The sequence below is a fragment of the Lissotriton vulgaris genome, chromosome 8 (genome assembly GCF_964263255.1).
Source record: "Lissotriton vulgaris chromosome 8, aLisVul1.2, whole genome shotgun sequence".
In the NCBI taxonomy this organism is placed as follows: domain Eukaryota; kingdom Metazoa; phylum Chordata; class Amphibia; order Caudata; family Salamandridae; genus Lissotriton; species Lissotriton vulgaris.
The window spans coordinates 814,075,660-814,092,520 of NC_141696.1; the positions used below are offsets into that span (position 1 = coordinate 814,075,660).

General features: G+C 43.4%; 1 protein-coding gene across 8 annotated transcripts in view; it reads right to left on the bottom strand.

Moving 5' to 3' along the window:
• Nucleotides 1–16,861, bottom strand: part of TFDP1 (transcription factor Dp-1) — a 531,476-nt gene that overhangs the window by 329,946 nt on the left and 184,669 nt on the right. For all 8 annotated transcript variants that reach the window (XM_086934690.1, XM_086934693.1, XM_086934687.1 and 5 more), the window contains exon 4: nt 1,034–1,137. In XM_086934690.1, coding sequence (XP_086790816.1) covers nt 1,034–1,137 — 104 coding nt within the window. The remainder of the gene's footprint in view (nt 1–1,033; nt 1,138–16,861) is intronic.

Consider the following 16,861-nt stretch of genomic DNA (forward strand, 5'->3'; position numbering starts at 1 on the left):
CGGCTACTGGGATGGGATGGTTGGCCATATGCAGGCAGTCAATATGCCCATTTCTTTCCTGAAGAAGGAAAACACTTCTGATAGGAGAGTCCTGTCAAACCTCAGTACTTCATGTAGAATGGAAGTAAATTTTATTTAGAAACCTTGTGTGGAGCGCAATGGACTTATAAAGATGGTGAGGAAGTACCTTTGGCATAGATGGTGCTAAAACCTTGTGTTTTTAGGTGCATTATTTAAGTGTATTTTTTTAATCTGCCCAGTAAACATGGCTTTTTTTTTTTTTTAGTAAGAGGCTCATTGGACATTCAAGTTATAGAGCATCATCTTCTACATAATACAGATTATTTATTTTGAGAACCCCCTTCCTTCCTGGAGTAATCCCAGAGTGATTGCCATCATCACTAAGTGCCTAAAGGAAGTGCACTCCCTTTGCTTTCCACTGTAGAGATAAATATTATGGTGGCACTGACACCCCAGCAGTACCATGCCCATTCAGAGTAAATCCCACATGATAAAATTATTTTTGAATACAAAATGAAAAAAAGAGCACCATTGTATAGATGTGATATTTTATGTATGATGAACCTAGCCAAAAGGCAGCAAAGTCTCCAGAGCGTCAATCCTCAACGCGCAAACATTTATAGCTTCATTGGACATCTACCAAGCAAATTGGGGGGAAAAGAAAAAGCTACATACCTTCAACTACAGTTCACGTGTATGAGCTAGCAGTGGGTCGAGCAGTATTGTGTAACCGTTGTAATTAAGACGAGTCTAATTACCACTTCCCACTCTTTTATCACATTTAATGCTGTTACTGCTATGGTAGTGGGTACTGGAGCATAGGTATTTATGAAAGACAAAATGTTGGACGTACTCCAACTTCGGTATTCACCCACCTTCAGTCTTCACTTTCTTTATCATCTTTAATGTTTACTTTAAAAAATTAACATAAAAAACGTTGCCAATAGTGAAAATATTTAGGACAAACTTAAAAACATTAAAAGTTCAGTAAATTTTCCAAGTGTGTACTTACAACTTGTGGTGCAATATTAACATTAGACTGTCCAAACGTTTTAGGAAGGAGCTGCTTTCCAATTGCATTTGCCGTAGACGAATGAACAGTTACTAACGATATCCCTAAAATAAAGAATTTTAAAAATAATTACATAAGCTTTTCAACAGTAAAACGCCTGCATCAAATGCCACATTTTTATGACTCTAAAAAATTATGATCTCCTTTACCAAGACAGTTCAAGAGTTAATTGCCACAGTTTATATTTTCATTACAATTACCTCACCTAGTTTTAACTGCTTCCATGACCAACCCTTTAGCAGGAAATACAAAAGCATTATTTTTTATGTTGGTCAGAGGCAGGTTTTGTGATTGCCAAATCTCATTTAATCACCAAAAAGAGTAGTAATGAGAAATACTGCGAAGGCCTTCTTGAAGGCCACACCACGTCGTCCCTTTCTATGGGTGTATGATGCACGGCTATGATGCATCATTCTACTGTCATATTATTAGTTGTGTATTTATTCTATTTTAGAATCTGTAGGTATTTTCCTTTGAATTCTACGTCAGTATTGGGATCTCCTGGGCCCTGATGTACTATGGAAGCTCTGTCTGCTGTTCTTAAAAAAATACTTCAATTTCATATTGTTTGTTCGAGTGTTTTTGGACATTAAGCTTCATCTTCATCTCCAGTGGCTCCAATTGTGGTGGGACACGGACTACAAATTGTTACCTATGCCGACGACACACAGCTGGTTGTCTCCCTCTCGCGTGCACCCGGTCTTGCCATGGACAGTTTCAGGGCTTGCATGCAAGATCTTGCTACCTGGATGTCCACTAATTGCCTGAAATTAAATGGCAACAAGACCGAGGTGCTCGTAGTGGGAGGCAGCCCATCTGTCTGGACGTCGGCATGGTGGCCACCATGCCTAGGCGAGGCCCCCACACCTCGGAAAGAAGTCAGAAATCTCGGGGTCTGGCTAGATACTGACCTGTCCTTCGGACCACAGATTAACAGGGTGACGGGCATTTGCTTCAGCATTCTAAAAACTCTGCGGAAAGTCCTAATTCTCCTTCCTACGTCCGCCCGCAGAACGCTGGTGCATGCCCTAGTCACCTCACGCTTGGACTTTGGCAATCTACTCTATTTGGGATCTACCTGTAAAGCGATAAATCGACTTCAGGTGCTACAGAATGCTGCAGCTCGCCTCATCTTAAACCTCCCAAAAAGATCGAACTCCAAGGCCGCCCTCCAGTCACTCCATTGGCTGCCAGTGAGGAGCAGAGTTGAATTTAAGTCCCTCTGTACCTGCCACCGTATCCTCGCTAAAAAAGCGCCAGCACCACTCCAGAACCTTATTACAAGGTATGCACCAACTCGTGCACTGCGCTCCTCGCATGGAGGCTTACTTAAGGTCCCTAGGGTGAATAAGGCCCGTATGGGAGGAAGATCCTTCCGATACCTGGCGGCAAAAAGCTGGAATAATTTACCTCTCAATCTCCGTCTGGACCCCTCCGAACCTAGTTTCCGGAGGAAATTAAAAACTTACCTCTTTTCAAAATAAGTGGGCTCCTCCCCTACTTCTCCCTCGGAGTGCTTCAGTTCAGCGCGGGGACACGCATTCTGCGTAACCAGGCGCTCTAGAAATGCCCCTTAATAATAATAATAATCTCTGCCATTTCACATTTTATTGTGCAGCATTTGTTGTATAATGCTTCTTAAATAGTCATACTGTAGTGCACTGACTGAGAAGCATCCATTTTTTTATTATATATTTTTATTAGTTTTCAATTAACATCAGGCAAATAACATAGCATTAAAATACCCTGTATATGACGCTGCTAATTCTCTTGCCGTCTTGTCCCAGTGTCAGCGCCAAAGTAGATCAAAGACTGCAATGGCATCTACTACAAACTTAGAAGCATCCATGTACTGCAATGGAGTTGTATGGACTCAATATACGTTTCCCTTAGACTTCCCTAAAAGTAGCCACCTATGTTTACTATTACAAATTTCTGCCAGTGTTTCATTGAAAACAGTATTTCTTGTGAAGTGGGCCAGCAGCAGTGTGAGCGAGGAATGACTTACTGAAGATACCATGCTTGAAAGATGCAAGCCAGCTGTAAATGTTATTATGCAGCGGTACTGCAGAATTTTACATAATCGCTGCACCTTCAGTGCACATCCCACTGGACTGTGAGGGGGGATGCCCTCGTTAAAGAAGACTACAACATTATTAGGACGCATCAATCATCTTACACAAGAAGATTTATCCCCACAATCCAGCATAGCTGAACGTGCCTAAATAACCTCTAGCAGCCTGTAAACAAATTCCTCCCCCTATGCCCTCCCCTTCGTACCCTCCCGTCTCCTCCTCTGCCTTCTAACCCCACTCCTTTTCAGTCCATCATGTGTTAAAACAATGAAGAAATTTAAAAGACTGCCTGTTCACAAGAAATTTGCTGCACAATCAGTCTCCATTCGCTTTTACATGAAGGAAAACTATTTGAGTTTTTACAGATTTCCAATACTTGCTTAAAAGGAAATTTTATCAGAAGCAAATTCCTTGGCACCTGGAGCAAAATAAAACAGTCATGTGTAGCTAGGTCGAACTTTCACTATCCTGGTTAGAGCTAATCTTTTATCCAAAAATAAAACCCTTCCTTCAGTTCCTTTCCCATTACAGATTTCAGTGACAAACAGTATAACTGTATTTCTCCTCAGAATCCTCTGGTCAAACATCCCTTCTGTTTAGAAAGTGTGAGCTCATGGTGTGTCAACAAAACTGCTGATACGTGCCAGCTGCACAACAACCAGCATTGGCATAGCCAACAGGTCTTGCCTTTGGTGCCTTATAAGTGTTTAACCATGCAGCACATTATCCTGGGTGCCTGCTCACATTAGTGGCAACCACACAAAGTGACGATTTCAAATAATGAGAGCTTGGGTTCACTGTTCCTAAGGGGCAAGAAAGACAAAGCGTGTAGACGCCTTGCCGGGGTAGTAAGCGATATTTAATTCCAGTATAAAACAATCAACAAATACACTTTAATAGCTTTGTTGGTCGTACAACTTTTCAGTTTGTGTTAAAGAACACAAAACGCTAGAATGTGCATGCATTAGGTTTGGAATTACATACTGATGTGTAGTGTCAGTCAGTCAGAAATACTTTTATTTGATCTCGTTAAAAATCATAAAAGAGTGGAAAAAGTTCAATAATAGAAAACATGTTGAAGAAAATGCATAAATAGATAAATAGAGGAGGGTTAAAAAGGTGCTAAAAGATTAAAACAATACTGTTAGAACCTAGATAATCATCCATAGATAATACATAAAGTAAACTTTTATATTAAAGTGACATTTTGAACAGTGAGAGGCGGTACTCTGAACAAGGAGACCAGAAATAATGTTGGTGCAGGAGAAAAGGAAGTGTCCAAGCAGTCTTAACGGAACCGCTCCAGTTCATTCGTGTTTGTTGTCTAATTCTTTGGCTGCCATTTTCCAAAGCATAATGGCTTTACAAGATAGTTCAATGGAGTGGCCTCCAAGACATTGTATGACTGCAGCTCTGCATGTCCGTAGCTGGTTTTTTATCAACAACTTGCGGAGGTCCCTTTTCCGAATTTCTAGGAGTGTGGGGCAGATGCATAGGAGATGTAAGAGGATCTCTTCTCCTTGTCCACACAGCCGGCATTCTTTTGTTAACCATACTTGTTTCCATTTTGGGGTTAGGTCCTTCGTGGGGAATGACCCCAACCGTAACATAGTCAGATAATGCTTTTTGTGTTGTGAAAAGTGGTCTAACAAGTATGGTTGTGGTTTAAGCAACTGATAAGAACGAATCACTGCCCAAGCGTGTTTTTCTTTGAGAATGCAGTTTTATCCATTAGCTGGGAAATTTGTTTGGTTGCGCTGTTTACTGCCTTTTTGAAACCAGAGAAAGAGGTGTTTGTATGCCATGCCCCCTCGAGGTGTAAGTCCTTGAGTGATCCTTTTAGGACTGTGGCGATGGAATTATTTAGCCTCGCTTGCTTTTCGATTTCTTCCCAGCAGGAGTGGGCTAATGTGTTATCTTCCGCTTGCCTCATCCGCCAATAGTATTTTACAACCGCCCCTTGTCTGGCTGGGTTCTGTTTTTTTAGCACGTATTCCAGTCGAATCTGGGCTTGAGAAATGTGCTGAGGAATTGAGAACAACCTTTTGAAGAAGCTTGATTGGGCTTGGTTAAGGGCGGCTGAGTCTTTTGAAAGCATTATTTCCGACCCGTATAATATGGTTGGTATGAATTTTGCTGTGATTACCTTCAGCAGATGCCCTGTTGAGCAGCCTTTTAATTTCCTGTGTAAAATTTTGAAGGCGTAAAGAAGTTGTTTTGCTTTTGTTCTCACTTGATTCAGCTGATGTTTGAATTCGAGGTTTTGATCCAGTTGAAACCCTAGGTATTTGTTACCTGTCACCTGGGTTATTGGTTTGTCACCTAGGTTCCAGATGAATTTACCTTTTGACCCTGTTTTATGTTGTTTTGAGAAGCACAGCACCTTAGTTTTCTTGAGATTAATTGTTAATTGAGATGCGATGGTATAGGCTCCCAGTTGGGTCATTGATCGTTGCAGGCCTATCGGTGTTTGTGATAGAAGGGCGATATCATCTGCATATTGAAGGCTGGTGATTAGTGTTTTGCCCAGTTTTGGGGGGGTCGGTTTGAACTTATTGAAGGTGTTTCTCGAGGTCGGCGGTATAAATGTTGAAGAGGCCAGGGGCCAGCACGCACCCTTATTTCAAACCGTTTTTAGTTTGGATCTTACTTGTTATGCTGCGCCTGTCTCCTTTTTTTATTTGGACCCATGTATCCGAGTAAAGATTGATAATTGCCTCCAAAAGTTTTGTTGGTGCCCCCAAGCTTTGCATTTTGACCCAGAGCTTTGCCCTCTGTACTTCATCGAATGCTGCTTTGAGGTCAATAAAGCAGGCGTAGCGGGAGCGGGATTTAGCCATAGCTTGATTGGCTAGGAGTGTGACCACAGAGATATTGGTAAGGGTGCCCATTCCAGCCAGGAATCCTGTTTGTGTATTTGGAATCAAATTTGTATAGCTCACCCAGTCTTCTAGATCTGCCAGCAAGTTTGAGGCGTAAATCTTAGATTCAACATCGATGAGTGCGATCAATCTGTAGTTGGCAGGGTCTGAACGTGGGCCCGATTTATATATGGGATTTAGGATGCTTCCTCTCCAGGAGTCTGGAACCGTACCTGACAATAGTGCGTGTATGAATAATGGAGTGGGGATTTTGGACCAGAATGAGGGGTTGTGCCGGAATAATGCATTAGGCAATCCGTTAGGTCCTGGAGCACCCTCAGGCCTTAAGTTTTTTATGGTTTTAAGGACACGGTCTTGGGAAATCTGCAGAAGTGGTTCTGGCAGTTCAATCTTTGATGTATCATAAGCTATTGCTGCAATCGGGATTTCTTGATTTGTGACTCCGGAGGGTAGGATGTCATTATAGGTTTGCTCAATGTGTGCTTTCCAGGTGTCCTCCATTACGTCAGAGTTGAAATGCCAGTTCTTAATGCCGGTTCTTACCGTTCGATAGCTGGTTAATCATGTTCCAAAAGAGCTTGGAGTCTTTTTGATTACTGGCATGGAGGAGGTTTGCCCAGAGATTTTCTCTGAAGTCTTTCTTGGCCACCTTGGAGTCTCTTTTGAGGTCTTTTCTTAATTTTGATATTAGTGAGCAAATGTCCTGAATAGATTCTGGGCTAGAGTTCGCAAACGCCTTCGCTGTTTTTTCAATTGATTTTTTTTGTTTCCTTAAACTATTGGTGAACCACCCTACCCCTGCTGGTCTGCCTGCTTTATGGCCATATTTTGAGAATTCTTTGTTTAGGTCTTGAGCAAATATTTCCCAAGCCTTTATACATGATGGATTGACTTTAAAACTCTCCGATAGGGCTATACATGTGGCCATGATTTCACCAATATTTTCCTTTTTCCAAATTAAACGTCTTAGGTTGTAACATTTTGTGTGTTGGGACATCACTTTTTCTTTTACTGAGTCGGCTGTATCTAGGAGTAAAGTGAAGGTTTGAGGATGGTGGTCGCTTTCTGACCTATCTTTGATTTCAAAGTTAGTGATATGTGGAAGAAGGTCTAGGTCTGTTAATGTATAATGAATGATTGAGCAGGTTTTCTGCGTTACCCGGGTGTATGCTGGATGGCTCTCTGATGTCACTTGTCCGTTTAACACGCCTAATGATCGTTCTTCCAACAGGGAAGCGCATCTATTACCATGTGTATCACGTTGTTTGCTAGGTGGAACGTGGCCTGTTGGACTTTCTTTCCTGAGATTTAGTAATTTCATATTAAAATCTCTTGATAAAATAATATTGGGAGTGTGGGTGAGCAAGTTTAAGTGTATCCAGTGTTGCTGCTGGGGTATCGATATTGAATCTCTTTTTTTGGATGATGGGTGGATGTATATGTTCAGTATTAGTAAGCTGAAGGATTTAGGGGCTGTTAATTTGATACATAGCATCCATGTTGTGTCTAAATCTAATTCCGAGGCTTGCCAAGAGATGTGAGTCGAGACATAGATTGAAAGGCCTCCTTTAGCTCTACCATATTTCGAGTCTCTCGGCCAGGTTAAGATATTCTTTGTATCCTACTATTGGTGAAGAATTTGTCTGCCATGTCTCTTGAAAGAGGGCTAAATCGTGCTGGTTGAAAAATTCCATGAAGTCCGGATCTTCTAGTTTTGAGCTTAGGCCATTACATTCCAAGAGCAGATATTACACCTGTGGTCTATTGTTTTAGCTTTGTATGAGTTTGTTCATGCCGTTCATTGGCGGAATCCGGCTGGGTTCAGTTTCCTTTGCCCTGTGTGTTTTCCTGCTTCCGGATGGACGAAGGTTATGGTAATTTTCCTCCCCTCTTGATTTTTGCCAATTCTTGGGCTTTGGTGTTGTGGGCCTTTTGCGCCTCTCAACAAGCCCTCTGATGACTTTAGTTGTTGAAGTGGGGCTAGGGTAGCAGGTGGGAGCAGGTTTTTTTAATTCTATACCCCATTTGGCAAATAAAACCTGCTGCTGCCGGATTTCCTCTGTGATGGAATTATCAACAAAGCTTACTATAGAAATTGCTCAAGTGTTGTAGTCTTAAACAAAACAAGCACGGCAAAGCACCGTAAACCTTTCATCAAGCCGGTGCACTGAGTAAAAAAACGAACTACAATAAAAAAAAACACGAGCTGGGTAGGCAAAAAAAGTGCTTACAGAGTATCACAAATAACAGAAAGAGCACATGCAACAGGGGCAGTGCTCATGGGAGGTTACAAAAGTCCAAAAGGAGGGACTACCAAGTGTATTCACCAAACAAAAGCCAGCGTTTACAAAGGACAGTAAGAGAAACCAATGAAAAAAATGGGCAGTGCCCAAAGCCCATACTGTAGATACAACATGCCTCGAAAATAGAACATGCGTGTGCTGTCTAGCTGAGAACTAAAAAGGATTGGGATGCTAATGAAAAAGGGTTTCACATGTAAACCCAAAACAGGGGTGAACTTAAAAACATAAAACCATTAAATGACTACTTGGACAACAAGTGCTAAAATAATGTCCTCACTTCAGAAGCTCAATCCCAGTAAAACAGAATTCAAACTATTCAGCAAAATTAACAAGAAGCTACTAGTCTATCAACAAACCTGGAAGGATTTATATGCCACCCAATAAGAGGTCATTCGGATTCACCTGTTACACCACCCTCAAGGAATGCATTGCCAAGCTTATGCCTAAACTGAGGAAACTATAAAACAATTATAGGAATGTGCTTTTACTAAATGTTCTACACTGCAAAATAAAGCAACAGAGCCTTGTGCTTGTGGCCCGTCTGTTCCCATGGATTTTTAAGTTGTCTTACATTTTCTGCTTTCTTTTTCAGATCCTTAGCCTTTTTCTCAGCGTGGATTTTTTCGGAGTCCCCCTCTAGGACCTCGACATCCAATCCCTCGTGCGTTGACTCCACTGGTGCTCCTTGTTCCTCGGTGTCGCCGGAGAAACCCAGGTCCCTTAGAGAGGTTTTCTTTGCTGTCTGCGACATAGTGGCGTAGTGGGCCTGCCTTTGACTTAGACGTGTTCTTAAGAGTTTTCGGTAGGAACGCTGCGCAGTCCTCAGTCCTTGTCCTGGTGGTCTTAGAGCATGCAGAGGTTGCAGATGTCTTGTGGGTCTCTTTGTGCGTACTTGTGGTGGCACTTGGGACATAACTTGAAGGGGGTATTCTCCATCGCCCCTTCTTCCCCATTTGTGGACCAGCGTGGTTCTCTGGTTCTTCCTCTCTCACGGCGTTGATGATCATTGACAACTTATCCGTGAAGTCGATTATCGATGTTCTTCTTCGATCGGCTTCTTTTTCAAAACTTTTTGGGAAAATGACAAATCTTCAGAGCTTCCCATCTTGCTTCCAGACCCAACGACGGAAAAAAGAATCTGTTGATGGCCACCACGTACGTCGACCTCCAGGATACTGTCGGACATCACACAGGGCATGCACCTGGCACCAAATGGTGATCGACAGCGACCAAAACCAGAGAAAAAAATAAAGACAATTCCGGACCTAACCACTAGATGGCGGAATGATGCAAAGCATGTGAATCCAGAAAAGGATTCACACTGTAAAACATTCAAACTTAGTAAATATCTAAAGATGTTTTTAGCATGTAAAAGATATACACAGAAGTGGCTGTAAGAGGCTCGCACAGTAAAGGTTTGCTCTACTAGACCCATACCCTTCGGACTTCCTAGTTTTGAGGGAAACAAATTTGTCTGATCTAGAACTGGAGTATGACAATGTGCAAATTCTTTAGAGCGTAGGTTGAAACCATCAGATTTAGCTGAATGGGTACACAGGTGAAGAGGCATCTGATAGAGATGCAAAGTAACAATTGTTTAAGTCGTAAGGTGTGTGTGAAGCTTCTTTGCTTCAGCGTGGAAAAACACACTTGTGTATCAAAGTCAAATGTTTGCGAAGACTGACTTTTACAATTCAGGAACCAAACTTGGACTAGCATCGCCTGGTCATCCTCGCAGCACAGGAAGCTGGTCCATAAGGTTTTCTCTCCAATTTAGTATGACTCCAAAATGAATTGCTAACCACCATGCTACTCGAATAGAAAATTCAACCTCATGGAAAAATATATCAGAACAGCGGAAACAAAGTGCCAAAGACTTATTTGCTCTTCTAAATGAATCCTTGGCTCAAACGTTCCTCATCAGTCAAAAATGCTAAAAATATTCTGGTCTTGTCCAACTTCAGCAACTAAATCTGGTCGGACTGATTTTCCTACTAAGCTGCAATAATACCTAGCCCTTCCTCCTGTGACATGTTCAACATGACATGTTCAACAAGGGATTACCCTGTTGCTCTGTGGGATTCGGAGTACTGTATAAATGCTCTAGATAAAGACAGGTGCACCTCTTGAAAAATCAAAAGTCAAATGAGCGCAATCTTCTGATGATGCAGCTCCTAAGCTGATATTGCCTAGTCAATCAAGACCGGAGACTAGGTAATTTTGTAGAACCTTCTAGCCCTTACAACGGTGCTGCCAAGATCAGATTGGGAAAAGGAGTAGAGACAGCAAGAGATTTATAATAATGGGCACATGTAAAAGATGCCTGAACTACAGGGTTGGAGCACATTTTTAGACCAAAATACAAAGCGGGAGTTTCCCCAACTTCGACTAAACATGGAGGGAAATATTTCCTAAATGTAGTCACTTACAGTACATTGTTTATGTCGATCTTCACTCCAGTCACCACTCTGATACGAGGGGAGAGAGGAGGGAGCGATAGAGAGAGCGAGGGAGGAGAGAGAGAGGAAGGAGAGAGAGGAAGGAGAGAGAGGAAGGAGAGAGAGGAAGGAGAGAGAGGAAGGAGAGAGAGGAGGGGGAGGAGGGGGAGGAGGGGGAGGAGGGAAAGAGAGAGAAAGAGAGAGGAAGAGATAGAGAAAGAGAGAGAGAGAGAGAGAGAAAGAGAGAAAGAGAGAAAGACAGAGAAAGAGAGAAAGACAGAGAAAGACAGAGAAAGAGAGAGAAAGAGAGAGAGAGAGGGGGAGAGGGAGAGAGGGAGAGGGAGAACGTTCTCTCTTACTCCCAGGTCAATTTACAAAATTTCAAAACTGCGTGAGGTTCTGCAAAAAGGTGCTGAGTGAGTCATTTTAGCCTTGAGACACCAAATAGCAGGTCCGCTAGAGGATGCACACACACCCACCCAAGTGGCTTTCCTCATCATCTGGGAGTGCTCCGCACAGGGTGGGGTGTGCAAGGGAAACAGTCGCAACACCATGGTTTGAACCACAAGTGTTTAGACTATGCAAGCTATACCATGCATGCCGTAACCATGTATATGCGGGGTTGAGGCAGTGTGCGGTCTAGCTGTAGGAAGACGCTGCAGTGAGGTTAGTGGGGCTGGTGTTTTTTTAAGGGCTGGGAGGGGGTCGGGCTAGGATAGTGGAAGGGGTTGGGGTAGTTTAAGGGACAGGGCAGGGTTGTCATGGTAGTGTTAGGGGTCAGGGTTTTAGGCCTTAGGACAGTGGGAGGGGAATGGAAAGTTGGGTTCGTTTTAGGGCGGTGGGTCAGGGTAGTTTTTAGGGCAGTGGAAGAGGAAGTTAATGGGACAGCTCAGGGGGGGGAGGTAGTGTAGGGTTTTAGGCCTTAAGCGAGTGGGTGGGGGATGGGTATGAGGAAATTTGGTTCAGACTCCATTTTGTGTTGCACTGCCATTTTGTGTTGCCCTCACTCCGGCAGCGCGGCGAACAGAAAACTCTTGCCCTTCGTACTGCCACGTATCTACTAACACCTCTATCCTTGAAGTGAAGTCAATTCCAGGAATCAGTCTGACTCACTAATCATTATCCACACTGTTGGCCTTCAGTATTCTTGTCCCGACTCACTAATCCTTGTTTCAAACCATCTGTTGGTTTTCATTGTCGTCCTTCCCGCCTTATCCTACCTTGCAAATTAGCCTTTTCTGCAATACACAAACATGTCTACCACTGTTGATTAACTCAGACACCATTACTGAATCACCTGTGAGGTTAGTCAAAACATGACCTAAGTGTGGATAATTTAATCATGTGACGTCTTGTTTTTCCCAAAAAAACATATCTTTTCATTGGTTTAAATTTTGCGCATTGGGAGTGTTCTTATGCAGATGTAAAAGAATATAAAAGATTGTGAGCCCCGGAATAAAGGGGCAGTCTCCTGAGAACATACCATTGGTGTACTTCTAGGATCACTGTGCATAGCTGCAGCTAATAAATCCTGTTGTCTTATCTTAACCGAGTGTCCCGTGTCTCTGTACAACAAAGCAGGTGAACTCGGAGATTTAAACGTGCCCTGCGCCGCTAGGCCCTTAAAGGCCTGGTTCTTCAATTGGTGGGGCGGTGTCAAAGGTCTTGTCAAGTCCGAGGGTCGTGAGGAGCTACGTGAGAAAATTCTGGTGGAAGCGCACCACATAAGTGACCCCTGCATGTTAAAAGTGGACCGAAGGTCTTTACAGCGCGGCTTCTCCTTTCAGACAGCTGCTGAGGACTGCTAACCTGACCACCTCCCTGCTTTTGTTCGTATTTGGTGATGACTGGCATTTCGAGACGATAGACGGGCCTCTGTTGGTGTGAGAGAACAATTTGGTTAAGTAATTGTGGGTAGCTCCCACAACCTTGTTTTTGATTGTGCTTTGATTCGATTGTTGCAATAATCGAAGCTGAGGGGTGAGTACATTTGTACTGTGTTAGTTGATTAACCCCTTGATGTTAGTAAGAGGCCAGTGAGATAACGATGCCTGGTTTCTGTAAGTTCAAGAGATGGTTTTGGTGTTGTTGCTTAAGAGATTCCCGATTAGAAGACACTTGTCCAGTGTGCCTTCAGTAGGGACTCCAAAATATGAAGTTTATTCCAAACATGGAACTGGTCCTATTATCTTTGTCGACCTTTGGGGAAAATACACTAAGAATGATGGTATTTTACAATGGCCGAAGGATGGTAGTTTTGAGCCATGTGTGTTGGATAATTTAGATGAAAGATTATTTAAGAGAAAAGCCCGGCCGGCAATGTTGGACTCATTTCGCATTTGGCGAAAGGAATCAAAACAGAAAGAAATTAAACAAGCAAAAAGACAGGAAGGAAAAAGAAATGTCTGTTATACAGGCTGCTCAGAAATTTAAAGAAAATGAAACTGATCGTGCAATTGAGGTTTCAGAAAGACAACATCGTATGACAGTAGATAAAGGTTATCCAGCTTTGCCCACTTCTACATCATTAGATGAGGAGAATGAAAAAGATCCCTTGATGTCCCTTATGTTGTCTGCTCCACCGCCTTATGTACCAGGCCTTGGTTCCTCCACCAGTACCTGCTATATTACCTGTTATACCTCCACCTCTGCCTGTGCCTCAACATATGATCCCAGCTACTCCTGTGGGTCCTGTAGTCCCGGTGATGCCTCCCACATCAACACATGTCTCCACATCTACTCCTTTGTCACAAGCTTCTACCTCACAAACGGTTCGGAGAAAGGAGAGTGGATTCTTTTCAGTCTTTTCCCATATAATAGACCGAGTTCGTAATTCCCCTATTACGAAAAGAACTCTTCGAGGTCATAGTCATCTTGACCTCCATGAGGAAGCAATACTTCAATCTCAGGCTCGAAAATGGATGACAAATGGTAATATGTATGGGTCATCTGATATTCAAGATTGAGCTATGCAATGGCCTACACCCACTCAAGCGTTATGTGTTTGATCTCATGTGTGAGGTATTGATTTAAATGTGGGATGGTCAAATTCAAAATGGCCCACCGCGGATTAATAGAATTAAGAAGGAAAGTAGCTTCTGGAGCAGTGATAGGACAAGATTATAAAGATGCAATATTGAATTTCTTCTATCTTGTAAAAACTCAGGGGCAGAAGGAATTGTTACAACAGACAAATTATACCCTATGCGAGAGGTACAACCAGTATGGCGTGATGCTGTAGGAGGAGCTCACCCTGTGGCTGCTCATTTTCAACAAGTTTGGGTACATGTTCCGTGGAAAAGATCAGAGGTTATTGCATTAAAGCAAGCAGTACCTGATCCACGTAAAAATCCGGCAGGATATTATAAAGAATTAACGCAAACGTTGTCCTCTTGCACTCTAACATTATCTGATATAGACATGTTGATGGGTCAAGTAGTCCCATCTGAAATATGGAATAAGATTCGTAAGGAGGATCATGCTGTAGAGCTAGGTGGTAATTGGGCTGCCATTTCACAAGCAGACCAAAGACAAGTGGGTGGAGCTAAACCAGAACAAATGATTACAGAATTACCCGACAAAATCACACTAATGAAGACTCTGATGCCAGCACAAGCAGTTAATTGGGACAAATTGTCTGCCTGTAAGCAAAAGAAGGATGAGTCAGTATCTGACCTCTTTAGGCATTTCGAGGAATCATTTGTTGATCACAGCGGGCAAGATATGGCTACGCCTGGTGGCCAAAGATTGTTTGTAGATAAGTTTGTCTCCAATTTATTGCCAGAATTATCTACAAGACTCAAAATGTCCGAAAGTGCGTGGCCTGTGGCAACGCCTTCGGGAATTTTGCCGATGGTTCAATACCACGAGAATAGGGATTTAGAGGAAAAAGAGAAGACGGAAAAGAAAAATAAAGACCTCAAAACGAAGGTTCTTTTACAACAAGCTTATCCTCCTCGTTCTGCTCAGCGTACGTATTAGTCACATCCCCAATTTCAGAGGTTATTACCGAAACCTGAACCCTTTGTTCCAAGGTCTCCATTGGGTCCTAATCAGTGTGCTTATTGTAAGGAGGAAGGTCACTTCAAGAATAGTTGTCAGGTTTTGCTACATCGTACTAGTGATATGTCTGGGTCACGTAGCCGAGGTGGCTATCAGTCAACACCTAGGGGTAGGGGACGGAGGTAGGTCATCTTATGATCAGCATCAGCGTTCTTTTTCCACTCAAACTTCCATGAATTATTTTGACCAACAAAAAACTCAATCTGCTTAATACTAGAATGATAATTATAGTAATGAGAATGAGAGTTAAGATTTTCATACCAGCTAGGACAGCCATAGACAAAGTGAGGGAGTCATATCAGTTCCAGTGGATCAGAATGGGCCTTATGTTGAGGTAGTTACATTAGGTGTTTCAGAGCCATTTCTATTGGACACTGGTGCAACAAAGAGTTCCATCATCCAGTCTAAACTCCCTGGGGCACCTTTGTCTGGCTTAACCAATATTTCCGTAGGATTTTCTGGCGCCCCAGTCAAAAACCCAATTTCTCAACCTTTGCCCATCTCGATAGGTTCTTATGATCTAGAGGCTCCACTTATTTTAACTACTGGTTGTGGTGAAAATCTGTTGGGTCTGGATTTATTAAAAAGATTGTATGCAACCCTACATTGTTCTCCTTCTGGTGTACACCTAACTTTAGGTAGAGAATCGATGAACAAGTTACTTACCTTCGGTAACGATATATCTGTAAGAAACATTAGTTAGTATTAGATTCCTTACCTTAGAATATCCCCAGGCGTCAGTCTGGATCCGGAAACTTTTGCGTAGCAGTACCCCTGCGCGTCGGTAGGCGTCGTCTGCAGGCGTCCCCTGCGGCTCTGCGTCAGTCGTCGGCGTTGTGCGCCGTGATGACGTCGCTGGAGTATATAGACGCCGCCTCCGCGCGCTGACGTCAGTTCTTTGCACACAGCTTTTCCGCGCCAAAACACGCAGAGCCATGTGAGAACCAACACTGGTGCCATTTGAAAACTAGGGCCCTGAAAGGGATGTCCTTAACCCTAGGTATCAGTTCGCAGAACGGGGAGGATGGGTGGGTCGGTAAGGAATCTAATACTAACTAATGTTTCTTACAGATATATCGTTACCGAAGGTAAGTAACTTGTTCATCTGAAAGAAACACGTTAGTATTAGATTCCTTACCTTAGAATAGATACCCCAGCAATACCAACCCCGGTGGTGGGTCTGCGAACCAATACATTCCTACACCAGAAAGTCCTGGAGGACAGAACGGCCAAATAAGCCATCCCTCCGGACTGGACTGTCCAGGCAGTAGTGCCTCGCAAAGGTGTGCAGCGAGGCCCACGTAGCCGCCTGGCAAATGTCCTGCAAGGGGACTCCCCGGCCCAGGGCAGTAGTAGCCGCCGTGGCCCAAGTGGAATGGGCCCTCAGCCCAACAGGAGGCTCCTTCCGAGCCAAAGAGTAGCACGCTTTGATGCACAGAACGACCCACCGAGAGATGGTCCGTTTATGTACCGCCCGTCCCTTCTTCGCACCCACGTAGCCAACAAACAGTTGGTCATCCACCCGGAACTGGCGTGTGCGTTCCATGTAAAATGAAAGCGCACGTTTTGGGTCCAGACGATGGAGCCGCTCTTCATCCTTTGAAGGATGCAGAGGCGGGAAGAAGGAGGGGAGGGTGATGGACTGCCCGATGTGAAAAGCAGAAACTACTTTGGGCAGGAAAGAAGGTCTAGTCCTTAGAACCACCTTGTCTGGATGAATGGACAAGAAAGAAGGTTTGACAGAAAGAGCCTGGAGCTCACTCACTCTCCTGGCAGAGGTGATGGCAACCAGGAAAGCCGTCTTTAAAGTCAGGAGACGGAGAGGACAGGAATGAAGTGGCTCAAAGGGAGCACACATCAAGAACGTTAGAACAAGGTTCAAGTCCCACTGAGGCATCACAAACGGAACAGGAGGAAACATGTGTGTGATGCCCTTCAAGAATCTCGTTACAACAGGGGACTTGAACAAAGAAGGTTGATCAGGCAGCCTCAGAAAGGCCGAAAGAGC